This window comes from Denticeps clupeoides, chromosome 17 (assembly GCF_900700375.1).
Source record: "Denticeps clupeoides chromosome 17, fDenClu1.1, whole genome shotgun sequence".
NCBI classification, from domain to species: domain Eukaryota; kingdom Metazoa; phylum Chordata; class Actinopteri; order Clupeiformes; family Denticipitidae; genus Denticeps; species Denticeps clupeoides.
This window is the reverse complement of record NC_041723.1, coordinates 6,669,146-6,695,085: the sequence shown is the minus strand read 5'-3', so window position 1 is coordinate 6,695,085 and position 25,940 is coordinate 6,669,146. Positions and strand designations below refer to the sequence as shown.

The following is a 25,940-nucleotide window of genomic DNA, read 5'->3' as shown; positions in this document are numbered from 1 at the left end:
CTGACCCCCCATCAGCTACTGTGACAGACAACAGAATGCTGCTGTGTGTGTGTGTGTGTGTGTGTGTCGGTCGCTCGAGAGAGAGAGAGCCCCGGGGGCTGACACCGAAGGTGACTCTCTGAGCGGTAACCTTGAGAGGTGCAGGGAAGATAAAAGGAAAGTTTATGAAAATGAATGTGAGGAGTGGGCGATTGGCTGACAGCGGTGTAATTAAATAACGGAGCGTCAGCAGTAATGCGTACGGCCGCCGCTGGCCCGACTCAGGCCTGCCTTCCCGCGGGTAACACACACACACACACACACACACACACACACACACACTCAGACATATACACCTCATTTCGGTGCAACTGAGGACAAATGCGACGTCTAGCCACTTGTCACTGGATATGGGAGACTGTGTGTGTCCCTCAACGACCGGATACTGAGAGTCACCTAAAACTCCAGACACTGACACACCGCCGACACACACACACACACACACACACACACTGTCCCTCTTTCTCTCTCTCAGACAAACCAAACTACCTGTCCCAGCCCAGAGGGAAGAAATGAATCTGCCAAGCCTGACTCCTGTCCACACACTGTGTGTTGTGATGCTAGATACACACACATACACATTTAGTAGGAGAGAAATATTTAATGCGATAATGGGATTAAAGGTATGATCTCTCACAGTCGCTTTTGAAGTGACCCTTGCCCTTGAGGGGACAGAGGGACCCTAATCATGCCTGAGTCTCTCCACTCGTTGATTTCTTTCATTTCGTTTCGTTCTGTCAGCACTACCTGCAGGATGGGGGACTCTTTTCATCCCGACCAACTCTTCATCTCCGCTCGCTGCAAGAAGTGTTCAGTAAAGCAGAGCTCATGTCACTTGCTGGTTCTGACCAAACCCCGGCACGTCTCAAACTCTTTAGCAGGATGAGAAGCAGACTAAAGGCTCTAACTTCAGATGCGGGCAGCAACCGATGAGGTGGGGTGATCGACACAATCAACAACACAAGGAAAATGACAGATGATTGTCCATTTAAACCCACTTCCTCCGTCGTCTCCCTCTCTCCTCCCATCGCGAACACGTGGATGTCTTGGGTCAAAGCCTCTGGGAAACCGAACATGCACATAGATTAGTGCTTTACTCGAAACATTCTCATCTTGTGTAACTTCCTTGGTTCCTTGGGTTCCGGCAGCTCGGCGTCTACAGTCTCTCCCTCCTCGTTACTGGCCAGTAAAAAGCTGTAAGTATCTGGTCAGGCTCGGCTACGCGCGGCACATTACTCTGCCACAGCGCCCGGGCGCGGCTCACTCCCACCTCCAGCCAATAGGGCTGGGGTCATAACTCAACCCGGGCGCAGTGGTGCAGCCAGACGCTCTCCCAGACCCAAGCAAGGTCACACTAATCAAGTCAATTACTGGGCCGCTCGGACATTTTCATAATGTTTTCTGCTAGTTGCTCTCCTGTGAAAATGACACAGTCTTGGCAAATTAATATCATTACAATCAGCGCTTAATGGAGCAGCAATACTTTTTATTTAAAATCGAGACAAAGCGACCTCCACCACTGCAGAACAGGGGGGCTGCAGGGAAGGGGTGAGACAAAGGAGAAGTGTGAGACAAAGGGGTGTCTTTTTCGTTTTCTATTTGCATTTGTAAATGTCTTGTTGGTTTTAATTTGAGGCTTCCTGGAAAATATGAGTAGTGAAAAGTGTTTACCCCCTTTATGGGTTCTTAGTTTTTTTCCCCATTTTAGTCACATCAAAAAATAATAAGTGTTAGTCAAAGACAACTGAAGTAAATGCAAAAATGTGTTTTTAAAGTGAAAGATTATTTAGGGAGAAAAAAAATCCACACCTACATGGCCCTGTGTCGCAGTAATTAGAGCGATTGCTCTAACATAACTTATCCTCAAAAGTTAAACACCATGTCGAGAAATTCAGGAACAAACGAGAGAGAAAATAATTGAGATCTATCAGTATGGAAAAGGTTATAAAGCAAATTCTAAAGCTTTGCAACTCCAGCGAACCACAGTGAGAGCTGTTATCCATAAATGGCAAAAACATGGCCGACCAAAACCATCCAAAGAACTCACTCGCCTCAGTTAAGATCAGTGTTTATGACTCCACCAATAGGAAGAGACATGGTAGAAGAGATTGGACTGCATGGGTCCGAAACGAAAGACGAAAAAGCTGAGCAAAAAGAACTTTAAGACTCGTCTCAATTTTGCCAGAAAACATCTTGATTATCCCAAAGACTTTTGGGAAAACACGCCTTGGACTGATGAGACAGAAAAGCTCAGTCACTGAGTATTTTCAAACGGCAGCTCAAGACCTTCCTCTTTAGAGAATATTTAGATTAACTTGTAAACTTCTTATTGTCTAAGTTGTGTACAGAATCCTCAACAAGAGTGAATAAAAGATTGTATTCATAGTTGGGGTCCTAATGAACCAGAACTGATCACTTCATCAATGGTAACTTAAAAGCACCTTGTAAGTCGCTCTGGATAAGGGCGTCTGCCAAATGCCTTAAATGTTAATGTAAATGTAAGTTTTAACTATTTTGAAGGTGAGTGTCCTGTTACATCTGGCATAAAATTAATACCACTTTTCAGAAATAACATACCAACAGTAAAACATGGTGGTGGTAGTGTGGTGGTCTGGGTCTGTTTTGCTGCTTCAGGACCTGGAAGACTTGCTGTGATAAATGGAACTATGAATTCTGCCATTTACCAAGAAATCCTGAAGGATTTTTGTACGGCCATCTGGTTGTGACTTCAAGCTGAATCTAACTTTGGATAAGCTGCAGGACAATGATCCGAAGCACACCTGCAAGTCCACTTCTGGTGGGCTGAATTAAGACTTTGGAGTGGCCTAGACAAAGTCCTGGTATGAATCCTATTGAGATTTTTTATCTCCCTTAATAATAAAGTCTTTCACTAAACCACATTTTGTGTTTACTTGTGTTATTATTGACCTATATTTAATATTATCTGATGATATAAAACATTTAAATGTTGCTCACATTAAAATAGTAATAAATTAGAGATGGGACAAGCTTTTTTCACACAACTGTAAAGAGTTTAAAGTTTCTAGAAATTACCGGCAGAGTGTCTTCCATGCTGTTTAGACCAGCTAGGCAAGCTTTTATCTCGAAATGCCCTTTACAGGTTCCTGTTCTTCAGCTTCAATATGCATGTGTCAGGTAGACCATGAGAATTTTTTTAATATATAAATATAGAGTGCACACTTATCAGCAGAAACATTAACACCTACTTCTTTGTATTGTGCCACTAAATGCCCCTGTACCAACAACAGAGCTGTGACTAGTTGATGTTTAGCCTCCAGAAGACTTCCAAAGGCATCCTGTTGCTGAGACATGAAATTTGGGGGATGAGGGATAATTTTATTGTTCTGTTGCTCACTGGGGATGCTAGCGGTTCACTAATTTGCCCATTTAAAAAGCGATGATTAACTATCTTCACATTTGGTTTGTTAGTGAGTGTGATCCTGAAGGATGAGGCATATCTATTATGGAACGCAATTTCCATTTCAGTACGTTAAGCAGTCACGGGTAGTTTCAGCAGTTTTTGTGTGTTGTGGTGCGCTGAAACAGTAACATATCTACAAAATTCGCAAGATTAGGCCTTTTCTCTCGCAACAGGCTACGCAGCTCCTCGTCCAGGCAATGGTCATCTCCAAACTCCACCTCTACCCCACGTAGACTCTCCACTGGTGTCCCTCAAGGCTCGGTGCTAGGTCCTCTCCTTTTCTCCCTCTACACGAGATCACTTGGTGAGGTCATTTCCTCACATGGATTATCCTACCACTGCTATGCTGACGACACACAACTCCTCTTCTCCTTTCCTCCCTCTGATCTACATGCTGCTTCCAAAATCTCTGCATGTCTAACCGACATCTCGTCTTGGATGGCAGCCCATCACCTCCAACTCAATCCCACCAAAACTGAACTAATATTCATTCCAGCAGAATCTTCACCACATCAGGATCTTGCTATTTACCTAGACAACTCGCAGCTCTCTCCTTCTGCAACAGCCCACAACCTTGGTGTAACAATAGACAACCAACTCTCTTTCTCAACTCACATCAGCAATCTTTCCCGTAGATTCCTTCTCTACAATATCAGACGAATCCGCCCTTATCTGTCAACCCAGGCCACCCAACTACTGGTTCAGTCCTTAGTAATCTCACGACTGGACTACTGTAACTCCCTTCTAGCTGGTCTACCATCCTACCTCAAAGCCCTTATTACACATCGCACTGCACCTCGTTTACTCCGAGCCTCCAGTACTGCTCGCCTGGTCCCTCCATCTCTGAAGGTAAAAGGAAGACATTCATCTAGACTCTTCTCCGTCTTGGCCCCTCGGTGGTGGAATGAACTTCCCCTCGAGGTCAGAACAGCTCAGTCACTGAGAAACGACAGCTCAAGACCTTCCTCTTAATAATATATATTCATAGTTGGGGCAGCCCGTCTCATCTTCAATCAGCCAAAATACACCCATGTTATGCCTCTTGTTCAAAACGTATTACAGACAAATCTAACACTTACACACGCACATGCGTACACATTGCACAAAACAATACAAAAATGTATATATACATTATAATTTTTTCTTCGTCTAGCACCTAACAATCTCTGAGCATGCTCTTCACTGACAAGTTAGGCCTTATCAGGGCTCTCAGTTTGTAAACTCAATATTCTATAGAAATCGAACAAGAATTGTTGGTGTCTTCCTCTTGTAAGTCGCTTTGGATAAAAGCGTCTGCTAAATAAAGTAAAGTAAAGTAAATATCTGGCAACAGCGCTTGCTTGCATGTGTGCGTGCTGCCGGTCATGTTCTCTGCTGCTTTTCTGGTTGTCCTTCCTTGGACCACTTTTGGGAAACCAGGCTCAATTAAACGCATTTTTCAGCACATGCTGTATTCTTCTCGAAAGCCGGTGATGGTATAAACATCAACACCAGTGCCCCTTCTCACTCCGGTCCCTGCACTTGTCCTTTTTTTCTTAGACAGGTGCCATTTTAACAACAACATCGGTTTTAGCTGTCTGTGGCTGATCGTGTGTGTATATTATTTGCATGCGGATCTGTAATACACACTTCCTGGGGCTCATTTGATGGAGGTTATGATTCCTGGGCTGCCTCCGTCTGATCATTACACACAGTTTGAAAACAGTTTCCTCAACTCGCCATTTTATTCCTCTGCACTGTCCTTTTCAGAGTGGCGTTTTGGTGTAATTATGCTGCCTTTACAAATCGAACAATTGCTCCTGATTGTACCGTTGGAGACATGCATAATGTATTACTTCTGTAATTTACCATAACAATGAGCCAGAAGATGATCTTATTGTGCGGGGACAATCGGGCTGTTTTGGCTTTTTCTGTAGACAGATCTGTAGCCAGCGCTCCATTATAATCCACCAGATCGCTGAATAGAAAAATGTAAGGATACAATTTCCTCAGTTCATTAACTTAACAATCCCCCGTTCTCTGCAGCTTGTGTTTGTTGTGTCTCACAGAGAAAGCTGAGGAGGGTCACATGACCACAGCTGAAGAAATTTAAATAGCTGATTTCACACATGTATGCTGGATGTGTGTGTTCACTCTGTGTATGAATGTGTTGTGTGGCATATGTGTTAATATGAGAACTGGTCAGTGTTAGATGAGTGTGTGTATAAATATTAGATTTTACTCGTGATGATTTTGAGTGTGTGTGTCTAAATTAGTGTTATGTGATGGATTGTGCTCAACTTGTCGCTTTCAGAGTGTGTGTGTTTGTGTGTGAACCTGTCTTCAGCTGAGTGTTATGATTTGATGTGTGTTTGTATGTAAATGTGTGAACTTGAGCTCCGTGTTACGATGATGAGTTCATTTGGAGAGACACCCCTCTGGCTCCTCTAATGAGTCTGTCTGTGACAGGAGAGTATTCACAGGTGTGTGTGTGTGTGTGTGTGTGTGAGAGAATCTGTCTTGACGAGCTCTGCAGTCTCTCAGCACGGAGCCACTTCGGAGACTAATTAACGGCCTGGCGGTGGCAGAGGTGCTCATATGTGTGTGTGCCTTTATTAAATATCCGGCCTGGCAGATCTGCTGTGGTGGCACCACCACCCACCCTGGCGACTCTCTACTGCCACCTTTCCATCACCGCAGCCCCTACACCCTTTCAGATTTCTTCACTTCAACCCCTTTCATGTCTGTTTTACTCCTCTCTCAAGAGCCCCAAATCCATTCCTTCCTGGCCAATCTTAGTCTGAACAAAGTAAACTGGGTATTTGAAGTGGGTGCAGGTGCTCCGAGGTCGTTGACCCCCAGCCCCAGCCCTGGCGACGCCCCCCTCTTTGTCAGCATTGTTTTGCCCTGCCCACCGGCAGCCATTACCTGCAGCCGAAAATTAATAAGCAGGGTTAAATAGCAGCCATTTCCTCCCTTCAAAGAGGTCTGAACGTTGCACACGCGCCCAATAAACCCACCCCCAGCTCATCTTTAATTCGCCCTACCCCCCACCTTTTTTTTTACATTATTACATGGACCCACATCACCACTTTAAAAGAAATCTAAGCCGATTTTCAAATTCAGAAAACCCTTTTAAATCTAATCCCCACACAAGATTTTGCCCCCCTTCTTTTACAGCCGGGTTTTAATGAATAGATGTCCAATAAGGGCTTTTATTGTCTTAGCATATGTTGCTTTTATTAGCTGAAAATAATTACGTTCCTCGGATCACCTCGGAAGTCCTTCCGGAAGATAAAAATGAGATAGTTTCACAGTGACTGCACAAGTCCTTCTGAGTTGGGTCGTTTTCCTCTCGGGTGCCTCGTGTCCTAACCCTCCCTCCTTCCCACCCCCCGCCCGGACTCTTCTAACCGCCCCACGTTCTCCATCACCTCCCCTCCTTTCTCCCAGACGCCCCACCCCCCCGTTCCTCTTCACACTCCGTCCCTCCCTCCATTTTCATCCCACATTGAAGTGTGACAGGAGGCACTTGACAACTGACACACACTTGATCTTATCTGTGTGTGCGGTTTGGCAGAGCGATTGGTGGGTGGGGGGCCATGCTGAGCGCGTGACTGATGAGTGATTGTCACTTGACTGTTGTTTATTCCCCGACGAGCTCCGTCTGAGCGGGGACTCACCGAATCGGGGGCCGCAGCCACCGCCATCCGTTCTAACAGCATCACAGGTTAGCGTTTAATCGCCCCCTACAACGTATCTGTCATGATAAGAGAAATACCAAATTAAAAATACAATTTTTTATTATGAGTGATGAAATGTAAAGAATATGTTTTTTTTAGGCAGGTGACAATGATTTTTTGGAATACGATATGATTAGAACAGACATCAAGAGCCATTTTCTCATGCAATTATATAAGATGTAGCATATGGGGAGTGTTGAATAATGTCACTTTCATTAGTTCACTGTCACGGAAAGTGGTGGAAGAATGGACGCATTCGCACGACTAACAAATGGGGGTTTAATACACATAACTCGATCAAAAACCAGCACAAAACAAGACTCCATGACCCAACCAGGGCACGATACAATGGGCACACATTTATAACACGTTACAGATGAGAACAATCAGGGCAATCGGGAGCACAACACTGACAATACAAAAAGATCCTGACATTAGAACACGTGAGTTAATCAGCATGCCTGCTGATGTAGAGAAGGGATGAAAACAGAAGGGAAAAGGAGGAGATGGACACTGTGCTACACGTGATCATGCAACCTATTGTCAGGAGAGGGGTTAAATCATACAGAAATCCAGTGGTTGAGTGTGTGACAGCTGTCAATCATACACTTTTTTTAAACTTAGCCAATAAAAAACTAAATTAAAGTTCATATTCTGGGTGTCAAAACATACCTACACAAGGGCTGGGTGGGTAGACCTTTCGCTACAACACACAGACATAAAACTTTGTACCTGCTTACATCTGTATATCCTGAAGACATAAAGCACCATAGGATACAATAACCCGATTGGGGCATTTCTGATGGCCATCACTGACATTAATACGGCTAAAAGAAATGTAAAATATGCACACCACTAGTTCAAATGAACCCCATAGGCTGATCACTCAGCCTTTATCACTTTTATATTATATTACTTTTAAACAGAAAATAATACTTTGGAATTAATTTAGAGGGAGCTGGCAGCGGGAGGTAACTATACTGGGAACTAGGGAGGCATGTCCTCCCACCTCCCTGCATTTAGGTGGTATTCAATGTCGATTTTTTGTTGGGGTGGAGGAAACACATTGAGTGAAAATATGTGTAAATTGCCATGAGAAATAGGTGCAAGTGTCAGTAAATAAAGCCGCCAGACGTAGACCTGATCTCTTCGTCACTGCATTTGGCTCTAAATCCCCAGCTCGTCTGGTGTGTGTAGGCGGCGAGTATTGCCTTTTCACCAAATAATGACCAAATCTTCATTGTTAATAAAACACATGTGAGCCTCTCCTCCAGGCCTGGGAGTCAACAGGGTTTGAGCCATTTGTGCTACACCTTTGAACACACCATTATTACTCACCCTTGAAAGTGTGGAAATGGGTTTGTTGGAATGGGGCGAGCGAGCGCTCCACATCTCCGTAATGTGACTCGGGGGAGACGGCCGCCTTCTCGCCACTATTACACCGGAGCAGCCGTTATAATGAAGACAATTTTAATAGGATTTAATGCATATGGAGGGCCAAGGTCCTGCTACCTTATGGCCCTGACGCGGGAATAAGAGAGTGTAATCATGAAGCTTCATTTGCTGCATGTCCTTGGCAGGCATCGATCATCACTGATTCACACTGTCCTCTCCTGGCCATGTGTGGTGGCAGCCAAGGGAGGGAGAGAGGTGAACGGCGACAGGGAATGAGAGACAGACAGACTGTTGTTCAATGGGAAGGTGTGTGTTTTATAGAAAAATGTTATTGGAAATGATATTTTCAGAAAAAACTGTTTTTAAATAACATCCTGTTATTATCATGATTACATCGTATCATGGCACTCATGCAAGTTCATGGTGAAGTTGGTGAGTCGAGTTGATATGGAGTTGGGGAAAGATCCCACACCCGATCTCGGGTCCGTAAGTACGTCGCCCTAACAGAAAGGCCAGCGAGTGCGGTCGGCTGTTTTGCCGGGAAGGCGGTGCAGGGAGTGCGTTTTGTGGCTGAAATCCTCTTGGCATCTGGTTGATTGGGCAGAGAGAATGGGACCAGCAGGCTGTTTATCTGCCAGCCAGGTCGCTTCACGCAGCTGGCCCGCGCACGCTCTGATGGGCTGTCAGCTCGCGCCCCGAACAGCCCCTGAGTGCTAAGGTAAACAGAAAAGCGGACAAAAAAGGTGCAGGGGGAGTGGGGAGGCGGCGGAGCTGTGTAAATGGCTGGTGGGATTGGCTCTTTGTGGCTTTCGGAGGGGAGATTTGGAGGGATGACTCATTTGGAGAGAGGTGCAGCTTGGGCTGCCACTGCCATTGTTAACCCTTCCTCCGCCAGACGGGAGCGTGATTGAACCCCGCCGAACTCCGAGGAAGTTTCGGGAACAGGATGGAGTTTGTAGGCATGGCGCTGTTGTACTGAGCTCCGATTTTAGCTGCAGCTAGAACATTCTTGGAGCCCTAAGACTGAAAATAAGCCAAATGTTCCATTTAGCATCATCCAATAAGGATCCAAATGTCAACTCGGACTCAGAAACCTGTTCTATACCATAATAATCATTTTATTTACATATATCGGGGGTGGATACTTACTTACTTGTTTCTAGATCAAATCTAGATTGAGGAAAAATTATGGCGTAACAGTGTGTTTGAAATAATGGTAATTAATCAAAAGCAGTTAAACAAATGAGTGCACAGACCCTATTTAGGGGCGGTCGGGTGTGGCTAACTGAAAGCAAATCTGGTGCAAGACTAAATAAAAAATGGCATGGTGATAAAGGACTATGATGAGACCAGTGAAGGCCAGGATAGAAAACCCAGTGCTCTCTGGTCAATGTGCATAATGTAAGAACGTATCTGAATGATACAGGGTTTATACATAAAAGCATCACCAACGGTGGAATATAGAGAAACCAAGGACAGTGTGGTCTAGTTGATTTGGTGAAAAAGATATTCAGGGATGAACAATGAAGGAGATGATGCAGGACCTTCTGTTCAAGTCACATATACATATAAACATAAACATGTAGGCCTGCATTTCATGGAAAGGTTCAAGCTGAAATTGTGGACACGTTTCTAATTCCATAGATAGAAAATAGATTTGGTGAAGATGAAGTCATGTTTCAGGATGATGAAAGCCACACAGCTTTTCTTCAGCAAAGGCACATCAGCTCAATGACGTGCCCAGCAAACAGTCCCTTATTAAATCTTGCTGAACATTTATGATGAAATTTTCAAAAGCTCCATCCAAAGCGCCACCTCCTTTTGTTTATATTCAGTACATGCATTGCATATATTCTTCTACTTAATAAATCAGAAATATGTTTCAGCTTAGTGTCATAGTTGTGGTCTGCCATGACATAAAAGGCACAACAGGTCAGTCTTGTTACAATGATTATTTATTAAATTTAAAATATCTTTAGCACAGATTAAAAATCAGACACTTCCAACTATCATGATCGTCATGGGTTTAAAATAAACATTCCTTTAAAAAAAGTCTTTTCCTTCATAGAGTCCAGCTTCTTTCTCATAGACAGTCGTCTCTCTGTCTTTCATAAAAATGTACATTTCAGTGCATAGGGCTGAGGCAAACCTCCACAGTCGCAGTAGCTACGCCAAACTGACCCTGGCAAGTAGACGAGAAATTCAAGATTAAAACATTGCACTTGAGGAGAGTAAAAGATAGAAAAGAACTATATTAAAATTTGAGTTTATAGTAAAGCAAGGGCTGCTTTAAACTCCATCTTTCCTCTCCTGGGCCCTTTGTGTGTGTGTGTGTGTGTGTGTGTGTTTTATCGTAAGGGTTCTTGTGTGTTTGCCTCAACCCTACTTTTACAAGCGTTCAGACAGGTTACAAGAAACATGAGCAGGAACACACTGAGGATGACTGGCAAAGGGAAGAGCTTTACAATAGTGAAAAAACACACCACGTCTTCACTTCTCTTTCATCCACTTAGGATTGACATTTCCGTCTTTTACCCTCTCGGCTTTATTTTATTTTTTCCCCATTTCAAGATCACGTTTTTTTTTTTTTTTTTTTTTACATTTTAGCACATGCCATATGAGACTGGGATTATAAAAGTACCTGAAAGAATTTGCTAGAATATTAGCATGCATAGCTGTTAGATATTTACAAGGATATTTACAGTAATGCTCGATAATTGGGACTCGTCTACAGCACTACTCATTATTTACATATCTATGGGGGTCAAAAGTCAAATGAGAGGTGGTGCTAGGGCATACCAATACCTGGTAACTTGTAGCATGCATATGAAGAGACCGAACACAACTGTTATTAGCCAAAAATGGCCAAAGCTTTAGATTCTGCGTGAGGTGAGCGTCCCCAAGACTAAAAACATCATGTGATGCTATTCAACTTACACTACACTATGAGCACAGGGCGATGGGATACATGTAAATCACCATAGTAACACTTAGTCAACCCCACTACTAAAGCAACAGCGTCAACTATAGAATACGAGGGTCTTCTGGGGAGGTTCTAGTGAATGACGGTAATCTGCTGGTCCCGCCCACCAAACGCCCAGCTCACTGGGGGTGGGGCTTGGGGCTTGACCTGCTGCTAGGTCTGCCAGCATCGTTGGCATGAGGTTTAACAAACACACAGCACACACACAACAACACCAACTGATCCCACTTCCTCCTGTCTGCCGACATTTTTACAGACACGCCAGTTTTTATTCCCACTCTTACAGCCAAAATCAAAGCCATAATTTCAGTATGTATGAGGTCGGTTTTGCTCTGTAGGCTGCACGAAGCCCACTGTTTATTGCAGGTGTGGTTTAAAGCTAAATTTCTAGGATGTGAATTTGTTTTAAGTTATTTTATATTCTGAGCCAATGAAGACATTGATTATATTTGTTTTAGATTATAGCAGTCCTTTGGCTTAGAGTAAATTATTATCACTATTGCTGTAGAATTGTCTAAAGTGTATTTTGCATTTTGTTAAAAAAAAAACTGAATCTATAAAATAAAACATCATATAGTACAGAGTACAAAAATAAAAACCAACAGATGCATACAGAACCATGTCAACATCAGGACGTTAACAAACTGTACACCATCTTTTTCTCCTCAGAAACACATACACATCCATAATTAACAATAATAATTACACAAAAACCCGCAGACAGACAGAAATACGTTTTCTTTTTTTGTTGTTAAAATACAGATTTATACAAAAGTTGCAAGTGTGTGTGTGTGTGTGTTGCATGTGTTTGATAAATGGTGGGGGGCTCAGCATGTTAGTGCTGCATCTCGTCGGCGGGGTCAAATGGCATTCGCAGCAAGGCGGCGTTTCTCTCAGCTCCCCGTAATGTCAACATAACCGCACCTCGAGACGAGATGCGTGTTTTTTTTTTGTTTTTTTTTACCCACGGCTCACTCTGGAGCTCGTCTGTGAATCCGGCAACTGAGGGGCCCCGGATTCTCGATCACTGGTCGGGATTTGGGAAGTGTCTGGCGCGGAAGATCTCGTGTCTGGCAGGAGATCTCGTCGGGACGCGCGGGTCACCGCGGTAAAGTCCCATAAGCCATCGGCCAGCCTTTCAAAGACGCACAGAACCGAGGATCTGGCATCTCTCAGAGCGTCCAAATCTTCCCTTTAAGAAAAGAGGCAATCCCGGCCTCGCGCCAAAGCGCTTCACATACCCACCTACCCACCCGCTCCATTTCAATCTGTTGTTTGGCCAAGGGACACCGGTTCCAAACTGAAATTACACCGCAGATCCATTAGCTTTGGATAATCTCAGTCACGCTAGTCCCTCTCAGCGTCATTACCGGCCTCACATTCCTGGCGGTAATAGTCAGTCGGCTTCCCGCGGCCCGGGCCGAGTCGCGATGCGTCTGCTGTTAGCGATTCCCTGATCACAGCGCGGTGGGGATGGGGTGAACGCGGGGACAATGGTTCATCGTGGCCACTTGTATTTATCAGGGTGGACCGAGACGCGGCAAAGTTCAGCCCCCTCCGGTAATCAGCGTTAACTGGAGGGAAGGGAATGCTGGGTAATTTATTAACTCTCCGAAACTGGGTCCCCGCTCGTGCACTAGGGTGACTTATGAAGTGGGCGTGGCTGGGTGCGGCTCGGCGCGGGTGGACGTTCGGGTCTGTGGGTAGGAACGGTAAATATTGTGCGCGGCCCGGCTTGAAGGTGCTTATTTCCTCTTTATCCGTGTGATTTCCTGCTCGGCCCTCGCGGGGGGATATCAGTCACGGTCTCATCGGTTCCCTCGGCGCTTCAGACCCCTTTTTTATAGCGCCGAGACCCCTGCATCTTTACACCGTGGCCAGGCGATTCACATTAGAGTCCACTCGGCAGTTTTTTAAGCCACAAACAAGGCCCAAGTTTTTAGTTTTTTTTTCCTCCTTCTTCCAAGTCAAACTGCCAACGCGGCCGCTTCTGAAAATTCTCATCAGGGGACGAGCGGTCGCGCTTCCTGACTGACAGCCACGGCTGAGTGACGTCTGCAGCCCCCCCCCCCCTTTCATATGGCAGCCTTCAAATATGTATTAACTTATCACTCCAAAAGCAGGTAACGCGGCGCGGAGATGCGTCCTTTTTTGATGTCGTGTTTACTGACGCAGTAACCAAAGCGGCGGAGAGCATATGTGCGCTTCAAAAGAGCCCGCGCCGCCGCCGCGGCTTAACGGCGCCGAGCCAAGAACTTTCCTCATCAAATTTGTGACTATGTCCTTGGCTTTATTCCCGCCGTATGTGTGTGTGTGTGTGTGTGTGTGTGTGTGTGTGTACAGACGCTTTCTAACAAGCCCGGCTCTGTCGCGGGCCTCACCAGCTTGGGCTGCAGCTGTTTATTCGGTTCCTCAAATGAGGCGGAGGCTTTGTAGCGCGGCCCTTAGAAAGCGTCGCCTCGGCGCCGGGGCCCTCTCAGCGCGTGCCAGAGCGCCACTCCGAGCGGCGGCCTGCACTTTTCAGATCCCCCGTGCCGTTTGAAGATAAAGAACAGGCCCATTTCATGTGTGGCGTACAGAAGCCGACTTCGTCCCGGAACTTCCTGTGAAGCCGCCGTCTGAGGGTGGGGGGGTTGGGGGGCACGAAAGAGGCGCTCGAGCCGTCGGCGAATTGTGGCGCTCTGTGACACCCTTCCTCTCCAAACACCCTCCGCCCACCGTCCACGCCCAACCTACGTTCAACCTACGTTCCTCTGCCCGTCTTTGGCGCTCGGCTTCCTGCCAGCCGTCAAAATGAACTTTCTTCCTACATGCCAGATGAATCCTCCGTAATTCAGTGTTTTTGTGGGTAAAGTAAAGCGGAAGGTGGGGACGGGACGAAGACGGGTGAACGGCTACCGTCTCAGGAACTCTGGCTTAAGCTTTTTTTCGGCCCTTCATTGTCATGTGATCCTCCGGCCGGTAATGCGTTTTGATCGGGTCTTAGACACGCCTGCGCCACAGAGCTGAGGTGGCTTCTCTGGCGAGTTGGGCTGACTTTGCATTATGTGAATGAAGGGTGTGTGTGTGTGTGTGTATACGCAAGAGAGAGGAACAGCTACTGTCACGCGCCGCTGTTGTTTAAAGCCGCTTTAAACAGTGGGCTGAGCCACACGGACCCCTGAAAAATCATTACATGCCTATTAAAATTACGGCAAAGCCCCCGAATGACAGAGCCGTGCCACCATTTATCAAATCACACCCAAATTTCACGTCCAAATGACTCAAAATAACCCCTTTTTATTAGCTTATTATGGTAGCTTATGCTCCTATTTACTCACTGTGTGTATGTGTGTATGTGTGTGTGTGTGTGTGTGGCTGTTGTTCAGTCTCCATTAACTCACTGATGCGTAAATCCCTTTTGACACCATGTGAATGGCCGTTTTTTGGCTGGACGCCCCTCACTTGCCCACATGGAAGCACTTTATACCAAATTCCCCAAAACTCCAACAGAATGATGTTCAAACCTCGAGCCAGTTTTTTTTTTTTTTCCGTTTGTTTAGATTTTTTTTTTTTTTTTTTGTACTTTTTTAAAATTTATTTTATGATTCAGTGTAATAATACTGTGCATGAGCGTGAGCATCCTGTTTACATTTCCGGCCGCCGCTTGTTTTGCTCTAAGTCTACTAGCGGAGTTGTGTGCGCTCTTCTCGCCCGTTTCCAGCGAGCGCTGCTCTTATCTACACCGCGGCATGCAGGAATATCGCCAGTGCAGTCTTATGTACACGCCGCCGCGCTCCACGTCCAGAGCGCTCCGGTTCCGCCGCGAGGTTCTTGCAGAGCGAGAAAACTCATGTTCTTGTCTGTTTCCGCAGCAACAGGGCGCGGCGACCACCGTGTACTGCGCGGCGGCGCCGGAGCTGGAAGGCCTGGGGGGGATGTACTTCAACAACTGCTTCCGCTGTCTGCCCTCCCCAGAGGCCCAGAGCGAGTCCTCGGCCCTCAGCCTGTGGGAGCTGAGCGAGAGGCTGGTGAGAGAGAGGTCCGCTGCCCCCAGGCGCTGTGACCTGCCCCGTCCAGGGTCGGGGGTCAGGGGTCGGCAGCGCACGACTGGAATAAGACTTTGAGAACGGTGAGGAGATGATACACGTCACTACACAAGAACCGCGATGGGACCGTGCCATGGAACATCGCTCCGACATTCACACGCAGCAGAGACCCTCCGGGTCCCTCAGAGTGAACGCCACAGTCGCGATCTGCATATCCACACTTTCCAGCAGCTTCTGTCCTCTGTCAGGGACTCCCTACTCTTTCTACTCTTTTTCTTTTTTTTTCTTCTTCTTCTAAAATGATTTTTTCCTCTGCAGTTCACAGAGCAAAAAAAACATAAAAAAAAACAATCATTCTGACTTTATCAACAAAACTGTATTGCCTGTATATTAAATAAATGCTGTGCTAACTGTACTGGGACGATAGAAATGGGAGGCGGAGACACGTTATCGATCCATTTATATATATATATATATATGTATATATATTATATATACATATGTGACAACTTTACTGACTAAGACGGAGCCTGAAGAGCTCGGCTACTCTGTACATCATTTACAGTGAGCGCTGGGCTAAACGCTAAAACAACCGGACATCATATAATAACTCAGCGCCCAGCTTCAGCCTAAAGAACGTGGAACGCCCAACTACCGAGTATTTCTTTTTTTCTTCTTCTTTTTCTTTAAAAAGTGCTACGCTAATGTTAATTACAATGAAGCAGCATTATAGGGGTTAATCGGGGTTCAGACGGTGTCCATAGTAACCAGGAGTATTGAGGGATGTCTTAAATTTTTTCTGTAGTTTGTCGTGAAACATGCGCTACAGTTTTAAACCCTGAAGAAAACAGCCTCTCCCAGTTCGCTTTTGATCGCGTGTGTTTGTCTGCTACTGAGTTGTACAAGGAGGCAGGAAAACCGCTGAAGAAGAAGGAGGAGGAGGAGGAGGAGGAGGAGGAGGAGGAGTCGGTCAGTGGGGGATAACGGGAGCGTCTGGCTTCTGCGGCTTTTTCTTCAGGGTTTTCCTGTGGGGAGGTGGTTGTGCTTTGCGGCAGTCCTGGTGCCATGCGTGAGGGGAGGTCCGGCGAGATCTGCATTCCAGTGTTACCATTTCTGTAAAGAGAGAGAAAAAAAAACCCAATAAAGTCATTTCTACGTAAAACTGTCTCACACTTCCTGTACTAAACTCGGGTTCACCATGCACCAGGACCAGATATGAACAGCACCACAGTAATAGTCAGCAATCTCATTTTAGCACGATTTTAGAATGTGTTCACAACTGTGTTAATAACTTGAATACATAATTCCAATGACATGCTGTGGTCAGGGGTGTTGCTCAATCCAAGAGTCTTGGTCAAGGTGGGTTTTGTACATTAGCAGCAACATCTATATCCACTGTGATAAAACATTCAAATGTTGCCCACACTAATGATGACTTCACAAAACACTCGACTCTGCAGTACCCGATAGTTTGCAGGACATATATCATAATACAATCATGATATAAGTGAATGAAGATTACAAATTAAAGTACAAATTAAAAATATGTTTTATTAAAAACCACTGCATTTTATTGTATAGTCCCCCCCTCCTCACACACAATGTTTTTAGAAAGTAAAGCATCGCTGTATGTTCCTGTACTGATTTATCCCAGATTAAATGGATTGATGCATGCGGCTGCCCCCTTCCCAAGGACCCCACCCACCCACACCCCCGAGCGCGGCCTCAGGAGTCCGGCTCGGGGTGCTGCGCTTTGACCATGACCCGGAACAACTCCATAAACAAACCCCCTGTCAGACACATTACTCGCTCCAGCAGAGTAATTGACGTGCGGATCAACCAATCATAAGACGGAGCTGACCCGATTCGCCACGCTTGGCCAGTCGGGTGAATCGATATCTGAGAGGTGGACGAACGCGGCGGATCACAACAAGCGCCCTCTCGGCAGCCTGACGGCGCGGCGGGCCCAGCTGCCAAGCACATCCCACCCTTCAAAAAATACCGATAACACGCAATAAGAAAACGATGCGGTTCCGTTCGTAAAAAAAGATGAATAAAATCTGTCTGCAGCTGGCAAGCACGGCTGTGGAGATGAATTTCACTGTTTTAAGGATGGACATCAGGTGACGTTTGTTATCAGCATCTGCCATGTATGAAATATATGAGTGGAAGTGGATTCTGGGAGAATTGTGATGTGTTGAATGGGATCATGGGGTCGTTTTACATATTCTGATATGGGGAGCTCTGCTGTACGCTACTGTAGAGCATGCAGAGTGCACATATACATGTATTATTTTTATTAATAAGTTAGTCAAAATTTTATATCACTTTTCAGGAACAATAAAAGCACAAAGTGCTTTAAAATAACAAAATATATCAAAATATAGGCAATACACACAGTACAAAAACTCAAAAGGACAAAAAAATTAAATGAATAAATAAGTGGGCCTTCAGCTGCCCTTTAAAAGAATGCACAGGATCCACAAACCTATGTTGGGTGGGACAATGTAAGGGCAACAGCCCCAAATATTCAAACAGCCCCAAATATCCAAATATAACAGAATAGGCTGACAGTTGTCACATAACATGAAAGTGGGAGATTGATAAAATGGATAACTTGATAAATACGATGCTTTGCGCGCCTCTAACAGAGGACCTGAGGCGCTCTGTGGTCAGGAACCCGCAGACTGCCCCTCCGCTGCTCTGATCGGATTGTGTAATGTTAGTGTACACATGTTGCAGCGCATGTACCGCAAGTGCAGGTGTCTTATCTCGCCGCCTTCTCACACTCCGCCTGCCCGTGGGAGAGACGCACAGGCAGAGTGGGAACCAGCAACGCGCTGCGGGTTAAAACACCGGCTGATCTCGTGCCTGACGCTCCTCCCTTGGCGTCAGTCTGTAGTCCGGTTTATAATCCCTCGCCCCCGCCCCGTGCGTTAGAGTAGGAAGTACGGCGGAGCGGGCAGTAAAAGTGTCACTGCTTAATGGATGTGCTGGTGAGAGAGATGGGGAGGGAGGGAGGCAGCGCTACAGGGGGAGAGAGAGAAGCGCATGTTATTTGCCCAATGCTGAGGGAGTATGGCTAATGATGTGCAACGTGTAAACCTGAAGAGGCTCTAAAGCGTGTGTGTGTGTGTGTGTGTGTGTGTGTGTGCAGATAAACCAGTGGGCCAGGCTTGATCCAGAACAGGAGGCGATAAAGTGGGAACACTGATGGAGTCTCTCTGGGGCGGCCAGGTGTCACACGCTGCATTGTTTGCAAATGGCCTGAGCAGAGATAGCAGATCTCCCACTGCAAATCGCACAGGGCCCCGCTCGGCTCTGGCCTGCACGGTTTGCACTATAAAATGGTCACATAGCATATTGCCTGAATCCAGAACAGTCCTGAGTCTGGAATCAGCGGATCGACGCAATCAACAGTTCCATTATGCGCATGTGACCCTACGCATGTTTAGAATCTCAGTCACTCAGACGGAGCCCATCCGAGGGTTTCACCCTGCCAGCCCCCCACAGGGCGCATTTTACAATCGCCAAACCATTTCCATTTACAGCATTTACCAGACGCCCTTATCCAGAGCGACTTACAGTCAGTAGTTACAGGGACAGTCTCCCCCTGGAGCAACTTAGGGTTAAGTGTCTTGCTCAGGGACACAATGGTAGTAAGTGGGGTTTGAACCTGGGTCTTCTGGTTCATAGGCGAGTGTGTTACCCACTAGGCTACTAGCACCCCACCCCATCCCAATCCACCTAGTGTACAGGCCTTTGGAAGAAAACGGGACCCGGAGCAGAACACGTGACCTTGGAGGTGTGAGGCCATGAGACACGTGAGCCTTGAGAATGTTTGAAGTCTGGGTGAAACGGTTTTCCGTGAGAGAAACCCTGCATCTGTGCTGCATCTTCATCTATCAATACTACGGTGAGGGGGGGGAAAGATGCCGACAGAGCAGGTGACTTTGGTCAGATGAGATTTGGTCCCTTTTTGAAACGGAATAGAGGCTGCAATGCTAGTCAACGGTTCTGGAAACTGTCACATTCAACTACATCAAAGTAAATATGGTAAATATCACTGTAACAATCACAGGTGGAAATGACAATAAGCTCGAATTAGATTTTAAAAACTGTACATGTGGTTTTCATAACTGTGTCATACGACAGCAAGTTGGATTGTGGGATTCACTCAATTCTGTCACCAACCGTTCGTGGCTGAGACGGCAACGCTCCTCCTGTCAGTACGCTGCCTGGCGGCCTCGGCTGGATCTAACGGTACATCACCTGTTATAGATTCTCCGGTTCAATAAGGAAGGAAATGGTCCGCACAGATAGATATTCGCATTGCTCAGGGAGAACGAATCGGAACTGGTGATTGTAAATAGCCAGAGAGGGAAAAAAATGGAACAAAAAAAATGAATTTTGTCATCTTCGATCATAACAGCCGCAAAAACGCCCTGTAGCCCTTCCCCAAAAAACGGGCGTCTGACCTGTAAGAAGAGCAAGGCGATCTTAATATGCGTCTCCAAAACGGCGGCGTCCCGGGGATAAATGAAAACCGGTGCCAATAAGGAGGAGGAAAGTGATGTTGACAGAGAGACCCAGGTGATGAAGAAACCAAATGTGGCTCCTCTGTCCCCACGGCCTGTCCCCGCGGCCTCTCCACCCTCCTTCCACCGAAATGTGGGGTGAAACCAGGCGAGCTCCCTTGCTTATATTTTTAACCCTAGGCGTGGCAGACCTCCAGATGGGTCCTGCTGCCTCCTCTCGGTGGCTTTGTTCATGCTGGGGGACAACAGAACATGGACCTGCCAGATGTGGTCTGATTAGTATTTAAACCCGATGCAATCAGGAGAGACGCTGCGTGGAACCCGCATTTTACTTCTTATACCTACAATTTACAACTTCTTACAAGAACTACTTCAACGTGTCCCTGGTGCAGTCTGTGGTCCCCACATACTTCAAACAATCCACCATCGTCCCCATACCCCAAAACAATGCCTGAATGAAGGTGTTTGAGAGACTCATCAAGCCCATCATCTCCTCCTCCATCTGCAGTTCTCCTATCGCCCCAACAGGTCCACAGAGGATGCCATCTCCCACGTCCTGCACTCAGCCATGTGGACAAGAAGCAGGGGACTGTTTACCAGGATGAAGGATTTAGGACTCAACAGCAGATTGTGTGTGGGTGTTGGACTTCCTAACTGCAAGACCACTGGTTATGAGAGTTGGGAACTGCAATCCACCCTCAACACAGGAGCTCCACAAGGGTGTGTACTCAGTCCTCTGCTTGGACAACTTGGTCTGGGCAAAAAGGGCAAAACAGCCCCCGTACCATATGAGACAGCTGAGGACGTTCAGGGTGTCTCCAGACATTCTAAAGACTTTTATACATGGGCGCTGTGGAGAGCATCCTGACACAGAACCTTACTTCATGGTTCAAGAACAACTGTGTCCAGGATCGCAAAGCCCTACAGAGGGTGATCCGGGCGGTGGAACACTGCAGCAGGTCGCCTCTTCCATCTCTGCAGGCCATAAACATCAAGTGATGTTGGACCCATCAAAGTTATTCAAGATGAAACAAACCCCAACAACAGCCTCTTCCAGCAACTAAAATCGTGCAAAAGACTCCGAACCATCATGGCCGGGACTGAGAGACTTAGGATGCTAAATGAGGATGTGCCACCACACCTCATACCTCACGACCATCTGAATGTTCTCGCTTGTTTACCGCAGTCCATACTTATTCCCCTTTTACTATTTTATTAACCAAATGCTACATTTTGTAATGAGTGTTTTCATTTGATATTTGGACCAATATTCTAGACTGAATAGAGCAAACTTGCATCTCTGTTGCACATACTCGTGCACTGCATGGCACTCTGTCACTTGTCACAAAGACACAGCATTGAAGATCATGTTTATTATACAATGAATTGTGACGCCATTACAATTAATCTGAGAAATGAGCCACATTAGCGTAATGAGGCAGTAGACCTGGCCAAAAATGGAAGGACCCCTCCCTGTTCAGGGCCTGGTGGTCAATGCCAAACCACCTGCGATGCCGTCAGCAACATTCCCTCTCTAATCAAAGTGGTGGTCAATAGCTGGCAAAGTCGCGGTTCTGTGAGGAAATGTGCAACCCCTTCCTTTTGATGGGTCAGGTTCTCAATTGATGGACAGTGTGAGACAGACATCAATGTCCACAGGGCTCGGTCAATGTGAGCAGCACTGATTACAGCCGCTCAAGTGGGGGTGAGAGGGAGGCCCGGCACCCGACTACCGGGCAGCTAATCCCGACCCGGGCCACTCCAGCGAACTGGCGTCTCTTCGATCTGGGAGACGGCACCCAGACGAGAGGGAGGGAGGGAGGCAGGAGGCCGGGAGGGAAGGTCTCTACAAACAACAACAAAGGTGGCTTTTGTTTTTGAAGCCTGCTGGATCCATGAGTGCTGTTTTCCACAGTAAATTCACAGCCCTCTGAGGTTCCCATCAGTCGCTGTATTGGAATCATTTGATAGTTAATCAATACTTAACCTTAAAGCTCCTGGAGCCTTTTTCAAAGGCCAACCTTGATCTTGTGGCCGACACAGGATGTCCAGGAGAAGGACACACCACCAACAAATCAAGATTCCAAGAAAATGGTGAAGGATTTCGAGATGCTGAAAATATTATTGGGGCAGTGCTGGGCTAGTGGTTAAGGAAGCGGCCCCGTAATCAGAAGGTTGTCGGTTCGAATCCCGATCTGCCAAGGTGCCCACTGGGGTGCCACTGAGCAAAGCACCGTCCCCACACACTGCTCCCCACATGGCTGCCTACTGCTCACTAAGGGTGATGGGTTAAAAGCAGAGGACACATTTCACCGTGTGCACCGTGTGCTGTGCTGCTGTGTATCACAATGACAATAACTTCAATGTATTTTAAATCCAATCAGTTCAGACCCTGCATTGTGATTGGACCAGAGGTATTCTAGGACGTTATCTGCCCAGTTTCATCAGTTAAAAGACCTTTTTGAGGCTGCAACATGTTTGAATGAACTGACATAAATAGATAAAACAAGAAGGAGCGAGAAATTAAACTACCCTGCTGTTGGTGTGTGGGTTTTTTTTTTCTTCTGAGAATGCATTTAACCTTTAACACTCACGAACAAGCCCCATGCAAAGTGTGAACGCAGTGCCCAAAGTCCCACGTTTATTGTCCCTGAGCAGGACACTGGAGTCGCTCCGGGGGATCGAGCCTGTGAACAGCGACTGGTTAGGAGCATCGGCTAAATGCACTGTAATGTGGTGCACATCGCCGGAGCGTGCCGGGGGTTCAACTCACTCGCTCAGAGTCTATTCTGTGCACCAACAAACCGCGCCACGCAGGAACGTGGGCCAAGTGAACCGGGCGCTGAGGAAGCCGAATCTCCGGCGCAGCGCATTTTCAGGACGAGGTGTCAATCAGAGGGCAGCGACAGAGGGACGCCTACCTGAGTCTGTCTTATTTCCTGTTGGCACATAATACTTCCTGTGACCTAATGCTTCCCTTCCACTCCCCCACCCCACCGCGCAGCGGCTCAGCCTTCAACACCAATATCCGTTATCAACACCGTCTGACCTACAACGAGCCGCAGCGCTGCCGTTCCTGAAGGGGACCGGCGGAGCCATCGTTAGGGCTTAATAAGGACAAATGTTTTAGAGCAAATGTGACCCCTGACCCCGTCAGCGCTATCTGTTCCTGACGAAGAGCCGACGGCCGCTGTGCCGCGGTGGTGCATCTGTGCGGCGTGCACTCAAACTGCACCAGCGCTCTGTAGCCAGGTGTTTAATATCTGAGCCGAGTCCCGCAATTATGACAAAGGAACGAGGTTTTAATTCCGTTTTATTGGCCCAATATTGCTGCTGGTGTTTAGGTTGTCATAATTAGTTTTGAGAAGATTGGTTGACCTCGTTCCATTACACTGTACCCCATGGCTCGGTGCTCGCTCTCAGTTGCGGCTGGTGAGCGGTGCTTCACCGAAATGGAGCAGTAATAACAGGCTGAGAGCAGAGACAGCTGCCTGGTCCCCCAGTCCTGAATGCGGATAATGAACGCGGCTCGGAAACGATGATCCGGTCCTCCCGGCAATTAACGGCAGGTTTTTTTTTACCGCTGGAGAGACCCAGCGTCCGTAAATACCGCACTGATTTTCATCCGCCCAGCGCGCTGTTCCGCCCGTCTACAACATGGGAACGCCGTCCAGCTGCCACTTCTGCGCTGAATCGCTGTGGATTTCAATTTTTTTACATTTCATCACATTCCTTTTCAACAAAAACACGTAACAGGCAGAATTTATTGTAATAATTCACATGTTTGACCTGAGTTCAAAAATATTACATTACATTTTTAATAAATGTAAGATCCTTGTTATAAGGTCCTGTTTATTTAGCTATTGTTTGGTTTTTGTCCATCGGTTGGATTTGCCTGTAAACTGCCTGGCTCATATGTTTAATGATTTCAATCAACTCATATCTCTCAGCGGAGCAAATCAACTCGATAGATTAGCCACGGTGAGGTTTCAAATCCATGAGAAAACAATCATCTGCAGTTTCTGCCTTTTAATATAAAAGCACTTTTTTTGAGTCGATGGAGTACAATATTACACAAAAATCTATACTTATAGAGAATGACACACTACATATATAAGTGAATTTACATTTTTTGATAAATATTTCATCAAGATTTCGTTTAAAAGAAACTGAGAGGTTGGTAATGTGACTGTATATGAATGAAAAACGTGAAAGAGGTCTTCTCAGAGTCAATCATTTTTAATACCTTGTTAGATTAGAAAAGCATAGAAAACCAAGCTCCTGGAAGAAAAAAAGATCTAGAGAACACTTTGATTCAGCTGCATTGTCAGTTTCTTAATGCTGCAGTGATTGATTACATTCTCAGAACAAGTGAAGTTCTCTTTGCCCTGATATTGCTATTTAAACCCGTAGACTAGTCCTTTAGCAAATATGTTACATGGGCTTTAATCGCTGAGGTATTAATTGAGGCTTAAAATTAAGTTGTGCAACAGAAAAACAAAACCAAACGCATATTAGGAATCATTTGATTATCTCCAAACTCTGCTTAATTCAATCCCTGAGTCAACCCACCCGTTGTCTAATGTTTCACCCCTTCAGGCTTTCGGTGTTTGTTCCACTGCTGCTTGCAGACGTGTGCTGGTAATTCTCTGATTTGCTGATCTGTGCACATTATTGTGTGCAAGTATACGTGTGTGTGTGTGTGTGTGTGCGTGCTACAGACGCAATACTATTAACATTATTATCAGACTGAGTCAATCTACAGCAGGCACACCTCTGTCCCTGTAGGCAACTCGTGTATAATATATGATATAAAATTAAAATAACAATGTCCACGGGCGGCCCGGCAGCAGCACCCAGGACCTGAGTTGTACCGCCAGGATCACAGGCGGCCCTGGGAGGTGCCTCCAGGAGCTGGAATGGCTTGTTTCTTGGTTCTGGTAAACTCCACACCATCACTGCTGTTCCTCCAGTGCCTCACATTCACTCAGCACTGCTTGGAAGTGGGACGGTTTAAAAAGTTAGGAAAGGGTGTATGTCAGTAAACCAGCCAATGAATTAAAACGTCCACTTTTTTGAAAGCTTTGTTAACATCATTTCCAGTCAGGAAATATGCAGACTAGCTATGCAGACTACTTTTCTAAAATGAAATCATACTCTGAAACATTCTTTTTAAACCTCAGGGTGGGCCCAAACCTTTCAGCCACTTCAACTTTCATTTGAATTTTATAGCCTTTCTGGCCACTGATGGTGACAGATTTCCTGCACGTTTCATTACAATTAACATCTCAGCAGTTCCAAATAAATTTTAAATAACTAATAGCAATATTCATCACCTATTTATGAAAAATGTGTTAGGGACAAATTGTCTTCCATCGTACATCTGTACCTGCAGCACTTCTGTTGAACGCTGAGCTCTCTTAAGAGGCAGACAAGTTGACCTTGTAATTCCATGTTGAGTGTGTGTGTGTGTGTGTGTGTGTGTGTGTGTGTGTGTGTAAGAGAGAGAGAGCTCATACCTGTCATAGCTTTCAAACACAAAGAAAAATGAGCACTTGCCCTGAAGTACAATTATTCGGCTCTGTCTGGAGATTCATCACACATGAGAGAGAGAGAGAGAGAGAGAGAGGGGAGGGGAGGGGGAGAAAGAGACGTAGCAGAGGGGAAACAACGAGAGGACGGAGGAAGACGGGGATTGGCGTACGAGGGAAGAGGGGGGCTTCGTGTGTTAGCGTGAACCGGGCACTGCACCAGGGTCGGTCTGGCGGTAATGAAACATTCATAATCCGCACG

General features: G+C 46.2%; 2 protein-coding genes across 5 annotated transcripts in view; one reads left to right on the top strand and one right to left on the bottom strand.

The window, feature by feature from the left end:
- The window catches only part of wwox (WW domain containing oxidoreductase), a 180,551-nt gene extending 163,780 nt beyond the window's left edge, over positions 1-16,771 (top strand). Inside the window, exon 9 of one of the 2 annotated variants that reach the window (XM_028957292.1) lies at positions 15,539-16,771. In XM_028957292.1, the coding sequence (XP_028813125.1) occupies positions 15,539-15,580 (42 nt within the window). In that variant the 3' untranslated portion in view covers positions 15,581-16,771. Of the gene's footprint in view, positions 1-15,435 lie in introns of both variants that reach the window. The other variant, XM_028957291.1, reaches the window with a different exon arrangement.
- LOC114766515 (transcription factor Maf-like) overlaps positions 11,176-25,940 on the bottom strand; it is a 76,118-nt gene continuing 61,353 nt past the window's right edge. The window contains exon 2 of one of the 3 annotated variants that reach the window (XM_028957294.1): positions 11,176-16,722. In XM_028957294.1, coding sequence (XP_028813127.1) covers positions 16,398-16,722 — 325 coding nt within the window. In that variant the 3' untranslated portion in view covers positions 11,176-16,397. The remainder of the gene's footprint in view (positions 16,723-25,940) is intronic. The other 2 variants (XM_028957295.1, XR_003742820.1) reach the window with 2 other exon arrangements.